Source organism: Puma concolor, chromosome A3 (assembly GCF_028749965.1).
Source record: "Puma concolor isolate L17-30 chromosome A3, mPumCon1.1.hap2, whole genome shotgun sequence".
Classification (NCBI taxonomy): domain Eukaryota; kingdom Metazoa; phylum Chordata; class Mammalia; order Carnivora; family Felidae; genus Puma; species Puma concolor.
The window spans coordinates 136,280,617-136,298,846 of record NC_141669.1 but is presented as its reverse complement, the minus strand read 5'-3'; the positions used below and the strand labels follow the sequence as shown (position 1 = coordinate 136,298,846).

Sequence of the window (18,230 nt, the reverse complement as noted above, 5' to 3'; positions counted from 1 at the left end):
GCTCGGCTGCTGTAGGTGCTGTGACAGGGCGGCTGGGGCGGGTAAGTGGGGGAGGTTTTATTTTATTATTTTATTTCATTAAAATTTTATCTAAATCCGTGTTAACAGTTAGTGGAATAATGGTTTCAGGAATAGAATTTAGTGATTCATCACTTACGTGTAACACCCAGTGCTCATCCTAACAAGTGCCCTCCTTAATGCCCATCCCCCACCTAGCCCATCCCCCACCTACCTCCCCTCCCAAAACCCTCACTTTGTTCTCTGTATTTGAGACTCTCTTATGGTTTGCCTTCTCTTCTGTTTTTATCTTATTTTCCTTTCCCTTCCCCTATGTTCATGTTTGTTTCTTAAATTCCACATGAGTGAAATCATATATTTGTCTTTTGCTGACTGACTTATTTCGCTTAGCATAATACCCTCTAGTTCCGTGCACGTTGTTGCAAATGGCAAGATTTCATTCTTATTGATCACCGAGTAATATTCTGTTGTACGTACGTATATATACAAATACATATCCATACGCCACATTGAACGGACGGTGGCACGTAGGATCAAAAGTGACAATAAAGGGCCCAGACGAAATTTGATTCTTAAAATTCAATCACGTTGTTTTTTAAAAGCCATACGTAGAGATTCCCAAGGTATCAAAACAGAATTCAGAGACTCTGTTTTGCCTTATTCATTATATTAGCCAGGAATGAGTGTGTCAGGAGAACGTTCTGGAGGGGAGGTGTTGACGAACTGAAAATGTCAAGGGGCTGTTTTGTGTTCTTTGCAACATCCCCTGAGCAAACGTGGAGGGGAGCTGTATCTGCAGAGGGGGGGCTGGGGAGCTCCTCCCCGCGCCGGCTTCGACATCAGCGGCCTGGTGCTCGGCCGGCAGGTGCCCAGCGGCTGGCCTCTGGACTCAGTGGATGCCTTGCTCCGGCCAGCTTAGCTCTTTGGCATACGCCCCTTTGCAGCTCCTGATCTCAAAAGCGTGCGCCAGACCCTTGTTCAGGCCTGGCACCCCGGCTCTCCAGCCGATGAAGCCCTGGGTCGTCTTCGGGACTGGCGGGGACGGAAGGATCTGGAATGGAGACGTAGGGGGTTTAGCCACCTTGGGCCACAGTGACACGGGGCGTGTCCACCAAGGCACCAGGATCGGCACGTGAGGCCCGATGGGGAAAGGACAGGAAGGTCTCCCTAAGTGAGGTGCGCCCAAGGTACGCACGCTCCGGTCAGCTGGACCCTGAGACTCGCTTCTCGCCACAAAACCATGAAGCCAGGGGTGATTCTTTATCTGGTCATGCCTCACACACTGACCCATGACCTCCAGGAAAGTAATTTTTTTTTAATAAATGTTTTTATTTATTTTTTGAGAGAGCGAGAACAAGCGGGGGACAGGGAGACAGAGGATCTGAGATGGGCTCTGTGCTGACAGGCTGACAGGTTCACAGCAGCGAGCCCGATGTGGGGCTCGGACTTAGGAACCGTGAGAGCATGACCTGAGCTGAAGTCGGATGCTCAACCGACTGGGCCACCCAGGCGCCCCTGGGAAAATAATTTTTATTTGATAAAAGAGCAAAAAGAAAAAAAAAAGTAAGGTTCAGAAATATCAGGGCACCTGGGTGGCTCAGTTGGTTAAGTGTCCGACTCTTGATCTCAGCTCAGGTCACGATCTCCCGGTTTGTGAGTTCGAGCCCCACACCGGGCTCTGCGCTGACAGCACAGAGCTCCTGCTTGGGATTCTTTGTCTCCCCCCTCTCTCTTTCTCTGCTCCTCCCCTGCTCTGTCTCTCTCTCAAAAGTAAGTGAACATTTTAAAAAAAGACATATTAAGTTCACATCCCCCTTTATAAAATATGTAACAATATTGTCGGATGGTATCCCGGCGGTTACAAATACTCCTGTTTTCCTCAGGAGGCTTTATGAAACGTGTGTGCATGCACCCACACTCCCCCGCCCCCAAACTGTAGAGGCTACAAGAATGAAAAGTGATAGAATATAATTAAAGACCGAAGGAAAATGAGGCTCTGTCTGAAATGAAAAACCACCGTTTTGTTCGTCAATTCCCTGGACAGACTTGAAATATTTGGAAAACGAGGGCAAATGTTTACATTAGTTTCTCCCCTTCCATTTGAAATAAGGCCCTGTTCTGCCTCAGGGCTTTTGTACACGCTGTTCCCTTTGCCTGGAAAGCTTTGCCAGGGCTGGCTCTTTGTCATCCTTCAGTCCTCAGCTCAAAGGGCATCACCCTGTCCTCTGTTATCCTCTAAAACCTCACCTGTCTCTTTCCTCCATGGCATTCAGCACAGCATCTAACAATTGTGTTGATTTTCTTGTTTCATGTGGGCCCCCCCTCCCCACCCCCTTGTCTTTTCTTCCTGTTTACCACTGTTTACCCAAGCAAGCCCCTGGCACCCACCAATAGCTAACCGTCATTGGAACTCTCTAAAACCCACCGGGTAATGTTTCAAATCCTTCGCAGGTGTTCTCCCACGGAACCCCGACACTATTCCCTGAAATAGGTGCTTTCGTTAACCCCCATCGTACAGGGGGGAAAGGAGACACGGGCAATCGGACACGCAGAGGGTGAGCAGCCGAGCAGGATTTGGATCCCGGTGGTCTGGGCCCGGTCCTTCCCCCGCCCCGGTTTCGGGCCCAGCCCCTAGAAGTGTTTGCTGAATGACGGGACCAACCCCATCCTTTTCTCAGCCGCCCTCTGCTTCTGCAGCGCTGGACGCAGAGGTCCTCGCGAGTGTCGTGTGGGGACAAGTAGCCTGATGTGTCGGGGCACGGGGGCCCCAACAGGGCCTGGAAACTGGCCTCCCCCCTGCTGGGCGCCACCGCCTCCTTACCTACCGCGGAGTGGGGCGAACACAGTTCCCTGCAGGGCTCATTTCTTACTTAGGAAAAGAAGTATTCAAAACGACTTGGCGAACCTTGATGTATTTCTCCACTGGGGTCACGGGCCGGATGCGGAATCGCTCGGGAAGCTCGATTTTGGGCTTTGGGGTGAGAGGTTCTTCGTCACCCTTGAGCAACTGAAACACAATCCCCAGAGACAGGGAGCCTCAGACTGAGGTTGGTGGGAGCCGTCTCGTCCCCGTCCCCCCGGGAAGGCCGCCGTTTGCAGGTGACCGAAGCAGGGCTCAGAAACGTTGGGGAGCTTGGAGGAATCACACCGTGAGAAAGGGGCAGACGGGACCGACAGCTCAGCCTCGGGACTCGGCGCTTGACTGCTGTGCCGTGTATCAGCTTTTGCACCTGCTAATTTATACTCCCGCGTCGTAATTTGGGAAAACCTCACAGGTTATGGACTCAAAAACTTGCCAACAAGCTTCCAGGACGAATCTTTAAAATATTAGAGGAGAGTCCCCATCCCCCCTTTTAATTTTTAAAGCGATTTCGAACTCCGAAATCCCAATTTAATTACATGTGAGGAATATTAATACAGACTCTTTTTATGCATTTTGTATTAATAAGGACTCATTTTATGCATAAAATCTCAAGTTGTAGAATTCTTTAAGTATTAAAAAAAACTCATTAAGAGTGGCATAATTTGAAAGCTAGCGGGTGGGGTGAATTACGAAAGGGGTTACGCGGCCCTGAATCACGAAGGTTTGGAATTATGCGATTCTTGTGCCGTTCCGCAGTCCCTCCCAAGAAATGTGGTCTCCGGGTTGTTGTGTCCTGGGGGTCGTTTGAAAGACTGTGGTCATGGGGCGCCTGGGGGCTCCGTCGGTTGAGTGTCCGACTCATGGTTTTGGCTCAGGTCATGATCTTGCAGTCTGTGAGATCAAGCCTGGCGTCAGACTCTGGGCCGACAGTGCAGAGCCTGCTTGGGATTCTCTCCCTCCCTCTCTCTCTTCCCCTCCCCCACTCGCTCTCTCTCTCAAAATAAATAAATAAACATAAAGAAAGAAAGGTTGTAGTCTGGTGGCCACCGTCCCACTGAAGCCCATGCAAGCATTTTACATCTGTAAGGTGATTTACAGACCCGAGCCACTACTCAAGAGTCAAATTTCATTTCTTTACTTAAAATTTTTTTTTAAAGAAATATTTTTTTTCTTTTTGAGAGAGCGAGCGAGCCAGAGAGGAAGTGAGTGGGGAGGGGCAGAGAGAGAGAGGGAGACACAGAATCCAAAGCAGGCTCCAGGCTCTGAGCTGTCAGCACGGAGCCCGATGCGGGGCTCGAACCTGTGAACTGGGAGATCGTGACCTGAGCTGAAGTCGGACGGTCAACCGACCGAGCCGCCCAGGCGCCCCTGGCCAGATTTCATTTAAACTTGTGGGTTTCCGGACTCTCTTGAGCCACGGGGGATCTGCACTTCTGTCTACCAAGTAGCACTCAGCTGAGCTGATGAGCTCTGCATGGGCCCAGGGGTTTCTACGTCACGTCTACCACTCCCTGGGAATTACGCCTGGCCCTTCTGCCTGTTTCTGTTACCCGGCTGGTTTAGGAAATACCTAGAATATTTCCCCGGTAATCCCTATATATTCACCTGGCTTCTACTTCTCGTCCCATCTGAACTACACACTCACCCAATGAGGCCGCTTGAGGACTAGCAACCCATTTTACAGATGGGTAGTCTGAGGCCAAGTGGCCCTGCAACCGGGCAGACCAGTTTCTCCCCTTGGTGCTTCCCTGTATTAACTGTATGACTTTGCAAGTCTTGGAGCTCAATTTCTTAATTCATAAAATGGGCATAAAACAGCACTCCCTTCTGTGCAAGAGTTGTTGTGTGGATTAAACGAGCTGGTTCGGATGAAGCACCCAGAACATGGCTGGCTCGTAGTAAGTGCTCAATAAATTCGCGAAAGGAAGGAACCTGTAGGTTTCAGAGTTACCGGTTTTCGTATACCACACTCTGTTTAACTTTATTCTTACAAATTATGCACTTCCTAACCATTTATTCTTTGAAATAATCAATTCTGTAACCTCTGGGCTCATAAAATCTCTATTTACCTCCTCGAGAGGGGTTGCTAAAAATCCCCAGTTCTGGGCCCAGTTTTGCCGCGCTTCGGTTTCAGCTTTCAAGCGGTATTTCCTGAAAAACAAAACAAAACAAAACAAAAGGTCCTAAGTGCTGGGCGGCATTGGAAAAAGGTTAAAGTAGCAAACTCTAAAAGGTCCACTGGGGAAAATTTTACTTTTTTCCATGTGTGTTATTCACTGAACTATGCCTCTGTGCCAGAAAGGGAGCTGGGTGCCAGAGGGAGCAGGAGTCCCGGTCTCTGGGGACCACGAGGGGTGACAGGCGTCTACCAGAGGTATGGGTTGGATGGCACGCTGGGGACAAGACTTGGGGCTGGCTCTGCCCGAGGGGCCATCTAGGTATTAGAATCCTTATTTTGGTGAAGTGAGTGAGGTGGGGTGAGGCGTCTGGAGTGCAGAATTTAAGGGGTGCTCACTTCCAGGTTCTAGCAAGTGCAGAGCCAGCATGGCCTGACCCTGAGAATGAGCCCTCCTTAAATACTGCCCCCCAGGTCCCCCACTGGCCCTGCCCTAATCCCGGCCCTGCTTGTGCTCCACAGTAAATATGATTTATATACAGTGACCTACTAGTTGAGGGCTGGTGTGTCACATTTTGCGCACATCTAATTAAACATTTACTCATTTTGACTTTCAAGCTTCTTTTCCTCTTTTGGAATCGGTATCTGCACCCCCACCCCCCACCCCTACAGCGCCCAGTGTCTCGACCGTTCTGGAGGTCCCGAACAAGCTTTCTGCCCTGGGCACTGAGCATCTAAAGCAGAGTCTAGTCTAATGGAGATATAATGTGAGCCTCAGGTATGAGCCACGTACATAACAACAATTTTCTAGAAGCCACACTAACAAAAAAGTGAAAATAAACAGCTGAAGTTAATTTTAATAGTAGTTTCTTTGGGGGGTATGAAATCTTCGAAATCTGTTGTTTATATTACATTTACAGTTCGTTCCAATTTGGGCCAGCCACTGGCTCAGTAGCCGCTTTGGACGTTGGACAGAACCGTCTCACGGTTGAACCGGCTCTCTTCACACAGGAGGGGGCATCTGATTTGGGTCCTGAACGATGAGTATGAGTTTGTCTGGTGGAGAAGGGACGGAGGGGCATTTTAAACGGGCGGAACATACCTGCCACAGCAGTCTTACAGGTGTCTGAGACAAAGATAAAAACCAATGAATAGCTGTGTATTTTATGGCAAAGGATTCTGGCTTCCCATGGACAAGAGAGAGGTAAAGTTTCCTATAAAAATAAATTTGAGCCAAAAAGAAAGCCAGTTTAAAGAAAAATATGAAATGATTAACGCAGGTTTCCCAAGGAAATGATAAACATCAGAGAGATGGCCAGCAGGATAACTGAAGTTTACGAGGTAGGCAATTATGCTTTATTGTTACTCAACTTCACTTACTTGCATCTAAATTAGTAACCTCCCATATTGGTGGAAACTTCAGAGAGATGGTATATTTAGCGATTCAATAGAATGCCGAATAAAAACACCCATTACAAATGTCTGCTGAACATAAACCTTTTAGAAAATGGATCGGTTTTTTAAATTGAAATCTCTTACTATTTAAAAAGGCAGGAAAATCAAGAATGTAAAGAGCCTATGCATACCTCATTCAAATTAAGTATTAAGATATTTGTTTTATTTTATTTTATTTTTTTTTGTAATTTGGTAAATCTTAAAAATAACATGTTGGTCGGCTCAACAAGCAAAGATTTGCAGATGATTGCAAAACCAGATGTAGTATCTTTTATCTTTCGTGGTGGGCCTAAGAGGAGAAAGGCTTTCTGGTGGCCCTCATGTCCCTGACGTCGCCCAGACCACCTCCAGCGCACGGTCCTGGCGCCCGGAGGTCGACCGCCTCCGGGAGCTGGAGGGGAAACTGAGGCCGCCAGGTGTGCACGCTCGAGGTGGGAACGGCCCTGCCCATCGGGTACGAGATCCCGGGCGTTACCAGATCTCGTCTTGGGCCACGAGGTTCATGCGCTCGGCCGCAGCGGTGCTGAGAGGTTTCTGCGTCATGTGGGCTCTTGGTCTCTGGGCTCCCGGCGGGCGCGCACCAGCCCTGGGCTCGGCGGCGTCTCGCGTCGCCAGGGAGACCGGTTGCCCAGCAACGCGGGACGCGGAGGCGGCGGCTGTGCTGCACCTGGCGCGGGGTGCGGGCGCGAGGCTCCTGCCGAGTCCGCGCGCCCGCTGCCCTCCTCCGCCCGCCTCCGAGCCCTCCGCCCACCTCCCTGCCCACCTGCCTGGCCCTGGAGGCGGCGGCAGCCCTTCTCCTGTGCGGGAAGCCCTAGGGAAGCCTCACCGCCTCACCACCCTCCCCCTTTAAAATTTAGGCCTGCGAGGCAAGTACGCACACCCACGAGTGTACCCATCCTAAATGTACCAAGCTTGATGAATTCTGTCACAGAGGAACGCACCCCCCCCCCCCCCCGAAGCCACGGTCTGGATTATCAACTAGGACCTTCCAGCCCGCCCGCCTTGTCCACTTCTCTGGGGGGTGATTAGTTTCCCTGGCATTTGAACTTTGCAGAAGTGACTCGTCCAGGGCCCAAGGTTGTGTTTGAGAGGTTCCTCCACCTTGCTGTGCGTGCCTGGGCGTGTTCTTTGTTCGTTTCCACTCCCGAAGTCTATCCTGCTGCCACCGGGGTGGGGATTGGGGTTTTGGCCACCCCAGCGCTGCCCCGAGTATTCCTGCACATGGCTTGGGGAGAGCCTCGCATATGTATGCATTTCTGCTGGTATTCGCCATTTATAACAATCCCCTGCATGAAATGCACAGATAATATGGCCTGCACACCCCACACCCACACCCTCCATCATGCCCATCAACACCAACCCTTTGCGGCCGGGGTTCTCAATCGGTTCACTGACTGACTTGGTGATCTCCCAAGGTTTCCACCAGCGCACATTGTCAGAGGCCTGGAATTGGACACTGGGTCTAAGAGACAACAGTTAATGGACAGACTTGGAGGGCAGGGCGCCATGTTTTTTTGCCCAAGCAGCCAAGAGGTACACAGGTGCCCAGAGACTCATGGGACTGAGCGAAGGGGGTCAGCGTGCTTCTGCTGAACTACAGGCCATCTCCGGGACAACTACCGAGGTCACCTGAGGGGGCGTGGGTGTTTTACCTTCCAGTTGGGTACCTATGATTCTCCCTGGAATGTCTGCCTCCCTCCCTTTCCCTGACCTCCTTGCTCCCTTATCAACAGATTTGTGCTTTTATGGGGCTGTTGGGGGATGTATTTACATATAACAATGTTCTCCGCACCCAAGGCGTGTATATTTTTCTTGGCTGTTGGGAGGTGCTGGGTAGAGGCCCCAAATTGGGGTAGACCACCCAAATGGGTGGTCCCATTTGCCCACTCAGCCAAAACAGTGACGGGGCCGGGCGGGGGCTGGAATTAGAGAGGATAGGTTAATTCATGAATGAGGTACACATTATGCCCTTGGCTGAGCAAGCTGGTGGGCCTGGTCGGATTGCCACGGGCTGGACAAGTGTCCGGGTGGGCTCAGGGTTTTCTTTGGGGCCTTTTTTTGTGAGGCCACCATTCTTCCAACAGGGGGTAAGTAATCTGGAAAGCGGTGTGAATAGTGGACGGCGGGGAGAGGGGGATCCATCATGTAGGAGGGCAAAGTCAGCTTTCCCTTCGGGAAGCTTCCAAGATGATTCTGTTAAAATGATTAATTAAGAGTAAGTTCACTTACTGAATGTCTCTGTATGCCGGGCTCATTCATTCCACAAATGTCTGCCGAGCACCTCTGATGTGCGCGGTGATCCAGGAAGGGACCAGACGGACTAAGTCGTTGTCCCTGCCCCAGGGGGAGGGGTGGACACGTCTGGAGGAAAGACAATGAGGCAATAAACAAATGCACAAACTGGCTCATGCCAGGAAGACACGTCTGGCCCAGAGGAGGCTAAATCAGGAAGGAGGTTCAAGGTGACGGGGAGTCAGGGGAGAGGTATGGGAAGAACTATTGTGAGTGGGTAGGGAAGCTCAGGTCTTGAGCTGAGCCGGCCCCGAGTGTCTGGAGAACACTAAGGAGGTCAGTGCAGCTGGAGGCGTTCCTGGAAGGTGTGGCAGGTACAGATACGGACAAGCAAGGACAGTGCCTTCCAGGAGGTCAGTCGAGTGGGGGCACAGATGTGAATGCCCCCAGATGATAATGCATCGTTTCATCATTCTGGATGGGGTAACAGTAGGATGATGTGATTTAGAGCATGCCCCTGATGAGGCAGGGAAGTACAGAGGCGGCGAGGAGTGAGTTGGGTTTTGAAGGATGAGTAGGAGTTTGCAAGTTCTGCCCATTCTCCTCAGAAATAGCTGCATGGGCCACCCTGGGAGATGGGTCTAGGATGAGAAGTGGTTGAGGTTCAAAGCCCAAGCTTTGGGACTGGATGCGGCCTCACGCCCTGCCTCTGCTGTGTTCCATCTCAGTGGCCTCAGGAAAGTTGGTTGACCTCTCTGAGCCCATGTCCTCATCTGCCAAATGAACTTGTAGGGGTCTGAGGAGGTGGCGTGGGGGGAGCAAGTGTGAATGGCTCTGCATGCTGCCAGAGTGGTTGGTGGTCATGAATAATGGAGAACGTCGCCCAATGACCGGCCTGCGGGTTGCCTCGGCATAGGAGGCGTCTTTGGCCAAAGGCACGAAGGTTTGGGAGACAGTGTGGGGAGATGGAAATGAGGCCTTGACTGGAGCTGGGCTTTGCTTCTTGAGGATGTCGGTTTTGAAGAAGAGGCTGTGGGCGGCTGGTGGACTGGCCCGGAGGGCGGGATTCCTTCTTTCCTGAGAGGGGAGAGAGCTACACTCACCTGGGGCAGCCCCATGGGCCTTTCTGGGGCGCCATAGTAACCATCATGGCACCAGCATTCCCTGGGCCCCAGCTGGATCCTTCTTTACATTCTCCAATTTCACGAAGGAGGGATTCCTTTGGTGACATTTTGTAGAATGGAAAACCGGCTCGAACAATTGGTGGGAGAGAAAGGATTTGAAGCAAACTTCAAAGGCCCTCGTCTGACCGTGAACTCTGGGTTTGGGGGTGACTCTTCCTCCCTAGGAGCAGGGCCTGCAGGAAGATGGGGCGTCCACATATCCTATCCTCCTCCTCTCTCTTGACTAATCAGGAGGCCCTTCTCTCTCTGGATGATTTTTAAGCAGCTGAGCTTGGCCGTGGGTGTCCAACCCAAGCAGCAAAGGACAGTGGGAAAGAAGCCCACCTCTGGTTTTTCTGAGGTGTTGCCTGAACTTTCGGTGGGTCTTGCGAGGTTCTGTGCCTCTCCCTGAAACTGCTGTCAGGCGGCCGAAGTTGGTGGAGGACCCAGATGAGGCGGAGGCCCTGAGCTGCCACCTGCAGGCGCTCCCTGAAGACACCTTCCTGACTGACGGGCACGGATTTGCTTCAGCCAACTATGAACAGAGCCCCCACTCACCGTCCTGTCAGCATGAATGACCCATCTTCAATCAGCTTGACCACCGAGGGCTCTAGGGTTGCCAGATTCAGTAAATACAGGATGTCCAGTTAAATTTGAATTTCACGGAGCATACTTATGCCACACTATGTTTATACTAAGAAATTGTGTGTTGTTCACCCAAAACACGAATAATCCAGTGAAGAAATGGGCAGAAGACATGAATAGACACTTTTCCAAAGAAGATACCCAGATGGCCAACAGACACATGAAAAGATGCTCAACATCACTCATCATCAGGGAAATGCAAATCGAAACCATGATGAGATATCACCTCACACCTGTCAGAATGGCTAAAATGAACAACTCAGGCAACAGCAGATGTTGGCGAGAATGCAGAGAAAGACGAACCCTTTTGCGTTGCTGGTAGAAATGCCAACGAGTGCAGCCATTGTGGAAAACAGTATGGCGGTTCAAACAGAGCTGCCCTACAACCTAGCAATTGCGCTAGTAGGTGTTTATCCAAAGGATACAGGAGTGCTGATTCGAAGGGGTACATGCACCCCAATGTTTATAGCAGCACTAGCAACAATAGACAAAGTATGGAAAGAGCCCAAATGTCCATCGACTGATGAGTGGATAAAGTTATGGTATATGTATACAATAGAGTATTACTCGGCAATCAAAAAGATTGAAATCTCGCCATTGGCAACAAGGTGGATAGAGCTAAAGTGTATTATGCTAAGTGAAATTAGTCAGAGAAAGACGAATATCATATGATTTCACTCATATGTGGATTAAAGAAACAAAACAGATGAACATAGGGGAAGGGAAGGAAAAATTAGATAAAAACAGAAAGAGAGGCCAACCATAAGAGATTCTCAAATACAGAGAACAAATTGAGGGTTGCTGGAGGGCAGTCGCGGAGGCGGGGAATGGGTTACATGGGGGATGGTCATAAAAAAGGGTGTTCGTTGGGATGAGCACTGGGTGTTATATACAAGTGAGAAATCACTGAATTCTATTCCTGAAACCAATATTACACTATATGTTAACCAACTTGGATTTAAATTAAAAAGAAAAAAGAAATCTCGTGCGGTTTCGCTGGGTCCTGTGTCATCTCTGAACATCCTAGTCTCAGTGAACTTCTGCATTGGTGCGTGTGCCTTCTCCTCCTCTCCTTGTTCTAGGACTGGAAACCTCCTCCCTACGATATTTGAAACAAGACATTCGCGGACCTCTGACGGACACTGTTCACCATTTCTTCACTTTAATTCCGTTCTTTCGGAAAGAGTGTTATTCAGGAAGAGCTGGGAGGGGAAGGGATGGCCACACTTGCTGATTCCCATCATACATGGGAAAGGGAGGAAATATTTACAGCTTGGGAAGGTTTGCCATATTCCTGCATATTAATATTTTTGGCCATCTCTCAGCATTCTGGGACAGTTTTTATTTTTTATTTTTTATTTTTTCCCCCATCTTGCTGTTGCTCTATAAAACCTTTCAACAACTGGAGCCAACTGTTTCTTTTTAGTTTTTAAGCTTAAACAGTTTTCTTTTTTATTTTGTGATTTTTTTTTTAAACCAAAGAATGTTTTGTGCAGCCAACGTCCCTGCCAGCCAGCCAGCCAGCGTGCCTTTTTCTGCAGGGCGGGTGATTATTACCTCGACTGCATAACAAAGACATGAAGGCTTGAGATAAAGGTGCCAATTTGCAGGGCAGGTTTTTGATGGCTTCACCGAGCTTAAGGAACTCCAAGGGTCTCTAGTCCTTACGCCCCCATTATGTTAGCTCGGGTCACAGCAAAGGGACTCTTGTCTTACCTTACAAATTGTCCACACTCCACACACCTAAAGTAACAATTAACATCACTCTCTGGGGCTTATTGAAGAAGAACAAAGCCGAATCCCTCCCACCGCGCCCCAGAAGCCTCCCTCTCAGCTTTGTTCTCCGCTGGGCGCAATTATCAATGACTCCACGTCGCGGCCCCTCCGGGTCAGGGTGCATTTTGTTCCTCTCTTTCGCTCTCACCTGCCCCTTCCTTTCCAGCCTCTCTTGTGCCAGCTCTTAGGATGTGAGAAAAGCCCAGCCCCTGTGTGAAAAGTAAGCCTGAATGCTAGGGGAGAAGAGCCAGCTTTGATTTCCAAGCGAGACTAACACTCAGCGATCTTTGCAGGGGAAGGTGGTAAGTGCCCGGGAGCGGTCCTCGGGTGGCTGTCAGAATGGAAGGCAGAGGGTGTCCACGGGCTGTCACAAGGCGCGTCGGCAATGCAGTCTCTGTGCTCGAGGAGGAGTCCGCTTAGAAGTGCATGTGCTCTGAGAATGCAGGTGTCACCCAAGAAGGGCTTGGAGTAGCCTGAAGTCGCAGGTACCGTCCTTGAATGGAACTCGAGTGGCGTATTACCTGTGATTCCAGAGAGACCTCATCGAGCTGGCCTGGCCAGGCGCAGGGCTTTGCTGTCCAGGGTGGACTAGCTACCCTGCGTTCTGCCAGCAGAGGGTCCGACAGAAGGTTTGGAAGGAAAACTAGACCGCTGCACAGGAAGGGGAGACGGGAGGCGGTTTCCATGTTCTGTTCCGTAAGATTACGGATTTACTTACCAGGCAGACCTCTCCCCTTCCCCTTCCGCTGAGGCTTAAGGCAGGCTACGGTTTTCAGTGGTCATTCATTCGCTCATTCACTCAACTGACAGATGTACCGAACCTCCTCTACGTGCTGGGCTTTGTGCCAGGCACTGGGGACCCATCAGGGGCAAGGCAGGACTGGTTCCAACCTCAGGAAGCTCCCAGTTTAGTAAACCAATAAACCAGGAGACTTTCAGATGGGGACAAGAGTTAAAAAGAACAAAACAGAACATGTAAGGGGTGTTGTGGGGTGAGGGAGTTGTGGCAATAGGATGCCAGGGGAGGTGGCATTTGAGCAGGGACACGAGCAGTGCAAGCAAGCCATCTCTGGAGACACAGGAGGACACCCATGGGGGCTGGGCGGTCCACCAGGCCTCGGCACCAGGTGGGCCTGGGGAATTTGGACTTTTTATTCCAAGTTCAGTGGGAGGTGCTTAGCACACCTGGGTAGGGCTGTCCAGTCCAACACACAGGCTTTGCGGCCTCGGGCACAGCGTAGGACCCCCTGTGTCCCCACAGCCCCCCCCCCCGCCCCCCAGACGATGTTCTCTCATGTTCTCATTGCTGCTTTTTGGAGTTCAAGGGCATCAATGGGTTCAGGGCTGGGACCTCATGAAAGAGAGTAGGAAGATCGCGCTCCTGAAATCTTTTGCAGACTATCCCCTTCCGTGCTTCAAGTGGTTCTGGGATAGCAGCTAACTATACTTCCCTCCAGCCTGGCTGGGGCCTGGTTGATCACCAGGTGACATTTCACCGGGCTGCAGTGATTGGCCAGATAGGAGGACATGTGACCGAAGCAGGGCCAATCAGAGTCTTTCCCTGGGTTTTTATGAACAGACACCAAGCTGGGATGACCCTTTTTGTCCCTAGGCTGGGATATGGAAAGCTTAGAGCTGTCTGTGGCCAAACCCCTCTCTTCCTGCCGCTGTGCGTGCTGTGCTGCTTCCCTGTGGGTAGGGGAGAAGCCTGAATGCTCCAGGAAACAAGGAGGCCAGTGTGCAGAGAGGGGGAGGGGAGGGTCGAAGTGAGGGCGCAAGAGAAAAATCTAGTGATGGTTTGGATGGCTGCAGGTTCCTGAGGCCAGCTCTGCCCCTGGGTTTCCCAGTTACTCGAACCAGTTAAAGCCCACTCCAGTTTTGGTCGTGATGGGGGTCTACCCGTTGCAACAAAACGGATTTCAGACCATTTCGCTCTGGAAAGTCGTCTGACCCTCCCGCCTCGGGGAAAGTCGTGCGGCTGAGTAGTGTTCTGAGATCTGTCTAGTCAAACGTCCTTGGTCTTAATTTGCTTAATCCCCCCCCTCCCCCACCCAGTGGCCCCACTGCTTCCGGGCTGGGTCAGGTGTGGCAAGGGTTTGCCGTTTGCCTAGTGCACAGGCCCTGCCTGTGTTCGGTCCTAGGGACGCCCTGCGGGTCAGGCACATTCCCCAGCCCTCCCCCTCCCCCCCACCTCGTGGCTGGGAAAGGAAGCCCCTTCCAGAGAGAGGAGGAAGCCACACAGGGGGCTGCGCGGGGAGGGAGCGGTGGCTCAGGGGCCAGAATGTCAATCTTGGAGCTCTGGGGACACCCTCACGTCTCCCCACCGCTCCAGTTAGGACCCGGAGCCGCTTTGCGGCCGCTCCTTTTTAGAGGTTCGCCTTCTCCGCTGCGCGGGCAGTAGGGCGTCCTGACGTGTGTACCGCCTGGCTGTCACCCCACGGTGATGACGACCACGTATAAGCTGGAACTTACTTAGCACTTAACCGGGCTGAGTACCTGCGAAGCCCCTCTGCCTTGCGACCTCACGGTAGCCCCGTGACGCAGGAGTGATGAACGTTCTTCTTTTGCAGAGGCAGACACAGCATCAGAGAAGTTCAGGCGCTGGTCCACGGTCGCACAGCGTTATCGCCGGAAAGCCGAGATCCAGGTGAGCTTAGGCATCAGTGTGGCAAACTGCAAGGCGAGGGCTCACCCGGGGTGTCCTGGGGCCTCCTGGATGGACAGTGGTCCGCAGTACCTTTCCCGCGACAATCTGGGCCGTCCCACGTGACCGTAAACGACTGCAAAGGAAGGAGAGAACAGCGTTTCTCCTCTCCGTCCCCACCGCACCCCTCCCCCAGGCTCCGTGGGCGTCTGTTGGGCATTTCTTAAGGACCTGCTGTGGGCCGGGCTCCTGGCGTGGGCGGTCGGGGGTCTAAGCGTCCTCCCACGCTCTAGGCCCAGCCACCGGTCAGTGCCTGGCACGCAGCAGGCCCTCTGGGGACACTTGTCTGGTGGAACGAAGGCTGTTCTGGCCCTTCCGGAGCGGGAGGCCTCACCTGGGACATGAAACGGCATCTCGCGTAGCTGAGAAACGTGGTCCCCTCTGCCTGTCATGGACGTGGGGACAGGACCCACGGGGACTCCGCATGTTTGATCTGAGAGGCGAAGGGCTTCTGTGGAGTCACCTCTCTCGGGGGCCTCACCTCGGAGACGGGGGAGACGCGTCTATGAGGCCTATTGTTTGCTTTCAGACAACTTCGTCTCTAGTGGATTTTATTATTTTTTTCATTTTTATTTTTTTACAATATTCTATTTTATTTTTTATTTTTTTTTCAATATATGAAATCTATTGTCCGATCGCTTTCCATACAACACCCAGTGCTCATCCCAAAAGGTGCCCTCCTCAATGCCCCTCACCCACCCCCCATCAACCCTCAGTCGAGTGGATTTTAAAGGAAAGCTCGGGGCCTCTACGAGATGCAAAAGGCTAAGGTGGGAATGCGGGTTGTTTCAGAGACCTGGCTGCGGTTACTGGGGGACCGCGTGTGGGCCAGGTCTTTTAAAGCTAGTGAACGAGGAGAGCAGTGGCTCCCAGCCCACCACTGTCTGCCCCGTCGTCGGACAGCCTTGAAAGGGAGCATTCAGGGGGAAGTGGGGACACTCCTGGGGGCGTGTCCGTGGCCCCCTGACCTCCTCCCCCTCCCATCTCACCCGATGAGCCCCCACCAGGCCCCCTCATCGCTCCCGTGGGCAGCCAGGGGGGCTCGGCGGTCCCAAACTGGAGCGTGGACCCTCCCTGTGTTAGGCCCCCCCAGCGGCCCTCCCGTGTTCTCAGGAATGACGTCGTGCGGTGCGAGCTGGGCTGTGGAACTGGCCTCCCTGGGTTCGAATCCTTCCCTATTTACCAGCTGTGCTCACTTGAGAAGATTCCTTCCTCATCTGTAAAATGGAAATCACAATAATAACCCTCTCGACAGTTGTCATGAGGAAGAAATGAATTAGCACCATGTATGAAAGGCATTTGCACACGGCCTAGCACAAGTTATAGACAACGAAAGTGTTTGCTCTTAGGGTCAGGTGGAGACTGCTCCTGGTGGACATAGGCCCTGCCTAGGCTGATGCATTCACCTTGACCTCACCTCCAACCTCTCATAGGCTGTGCTCCTGCCTCACCCACCTGGTTTCCATCTAGGAGACACTTCAGGCCAATTCCTGCCTCTGGGCCTTTGCACTGGCTTTCTCTATGCCTGGAATGCATGTCGCTTTTCTTCCTCCTCCCTTACAAAGTAACTCTGCTGTCACTTTCTCCAGGAAGGCTTCCCAGACCAGGCCAGATGCCCTCCCCACACTTTGGTAGCATTTGTAGGCAGGGTTTTAAAGTTTTTTAAAAAATTTTTTATGCTTATTTATTTTTGAGAGAGAGAGCGAAAGTTTTTTTTTTTTTTAAGTTTATTTATTTTGAGAGAAAGAGTGCAGGCAAGTGGGGGAGGGGCAGAGAGACAGGGAGAGAGAGAATCCCAAGCAGGCTCTGTACTGTCAGCCTGGGGCCTGATGTGGGGCCGGATCCCCACAACCTGTGAGATCATGACCTGAGCGGAAATCAAGAGTCAGGCGCTTAACCCGCTGAGCCACCCAGCCCCCCTCCCCGCCTCACAGCACATTTTCATAATGAATTTTCACCAGTGAGTTTTGCCCAACAGGGACCTCTCAGAGTCCAGAACAACGAAGGCTCTTGGTTGGCACTCAGGATTCGCTTGGTGAAGGTGTGGATGAGGCAGCCTGCTGTTCTCACCACACATTCACTCCCACGGGCTGCAGAGACCAACGGACCGATTGGTGTGCTGGACGTCCGTGCAGGTGTTTGCAGAACTCCGGACGAGGCAAGGGCAGGACGAGACTGTCTTTCCACCCCTGTCTTCCTCCCTCCTTTGGGGTTTCCCGCTCCCAGCGGTGGCTGCTGCAGACCTAGGGACCCCCGCTGGGCCCTCCCAGACCCGCTGAGCGTTGCTGGCTGGGCCGTGCACATCAAGGCAGAAATAAAGAGATGCAACTTTGAGTTCTTTGGCTCCTCTGGGTTTAAATCAAACTCTTAGTGTAATTTCAAACTACTTTCTTTTTTTATTTTTTTTCTTTTGCTGGGTCTATTTTATATAGAGCATGTTTCAAATCAAAGCGAGGGAACATTATCCCCCCTTCTTCCCATGAAAGGCAGGGGGTCTAAGACACTTTAATAGCTTTCATATTCCTTGCTCCAAATATATTATTTTAGCACAATAGTTCCTTTGCGGGAGAATTGCTTAAATGATTCAAAATGGATTTAAAAATATATTTCAAGTTTTAATTTTATGCACAGCACATTAATGAGCAGAGTGCCTTAGAGACTGCCTGTCAGTTTAACATATTCACAATATTCTCAACACAGATGTTATTCCATCTAAACCCTTTTAGAGGGAAGAAACCAGTCATTTTTTTCTTGGGGGATGTCAGAAAATATATTATTTTTGAAATTGTATTTTGATCCCAGAATTCTGTGCAAAAATATGATCATTAGGGTCTGGGTTTGTAGAGTCAGTCCTGTGGACACCAAACTTTTAAAAAGTCCCGAAAAGAGGAGCTGTCAGAACCCTTCACTCAGTTCACGTTCTCTCGCGGGGACTCTGAGCTTCGACAAGTGGAAGTGGAAATAATGGAAACTTCACCGCCCTGTGCGTCAGATGGGTCAGGGTCAGTGGTACAGTTAGGGCCAGGGCCAGGTCATGGTTACAGGTTAGGGTTAGGGTCAGGGTGAGGGTTAGGGGTTAGGGTCAGGGTTAGGAGTTAGGGTCAGGGCCAGGGTTATGGTTTAGGTTAAGGTTATGGGTTAGGGTGAGGTTTAAGGTAAGGGTTAGGGTCAGGGTTAGGAGTTAGGGTTAGGGCTTAGGTTAGGCTCAGGGTAAGGGTCGGGGTTAGAGGTTTGGGTTAGGGGCAAGGTCAGGGCTAG

At 51.4% G+C, this 18,230-nt stretch overlaps 1 protein-coding gene and 1 long non-coding RNA gene across 2 annotated transcripts; one reads left to right on the top strand and one right to left on the bottom strand.

The window, feature by feature from the left end:
- Positions 1-578: 578 nt before the first annotated feature.
- CIMIP1 (ciliary microtubule inner protein 1) lies at positions 579-7,037 on the bottom strand. The gene is made up of 4 exons (XM_025932581.2): positions 6,928-7,037; positions 4,951-5,032; positions 2,924-3,025; positions 579-1,069 (listed from the first exon to the last, which is right to left on the bottom strand). Exons 1-4 carry the CDS (start codon positions 6,993-6,995, stop codon positions 908-910), a joined length of 414 nt encoding a protein of 137 aa, XP_025788366.1. The 5' UTR covers positions 6,996-7,037; the 3' UTR covers positions 579-907.
- A 5,058-nt stretch (positions 7,038-12,095) lies between these two features.
- LOC147582843 (uncharacterized) lies at positions 12,096-17,309 on the top strand. The gene is made up of 3 exons (XR_015248804.1): positions 12,096-12,570; positions 14,839-14,915; positions 16,951-17,309. It is a non-coding gene; the product is annotated as an uncharacterized LOC147582843 (long non-coding RNA).
- The last annotated feature ends 921 nt before the right edge of the window (positions 17,310-18,230 follow it).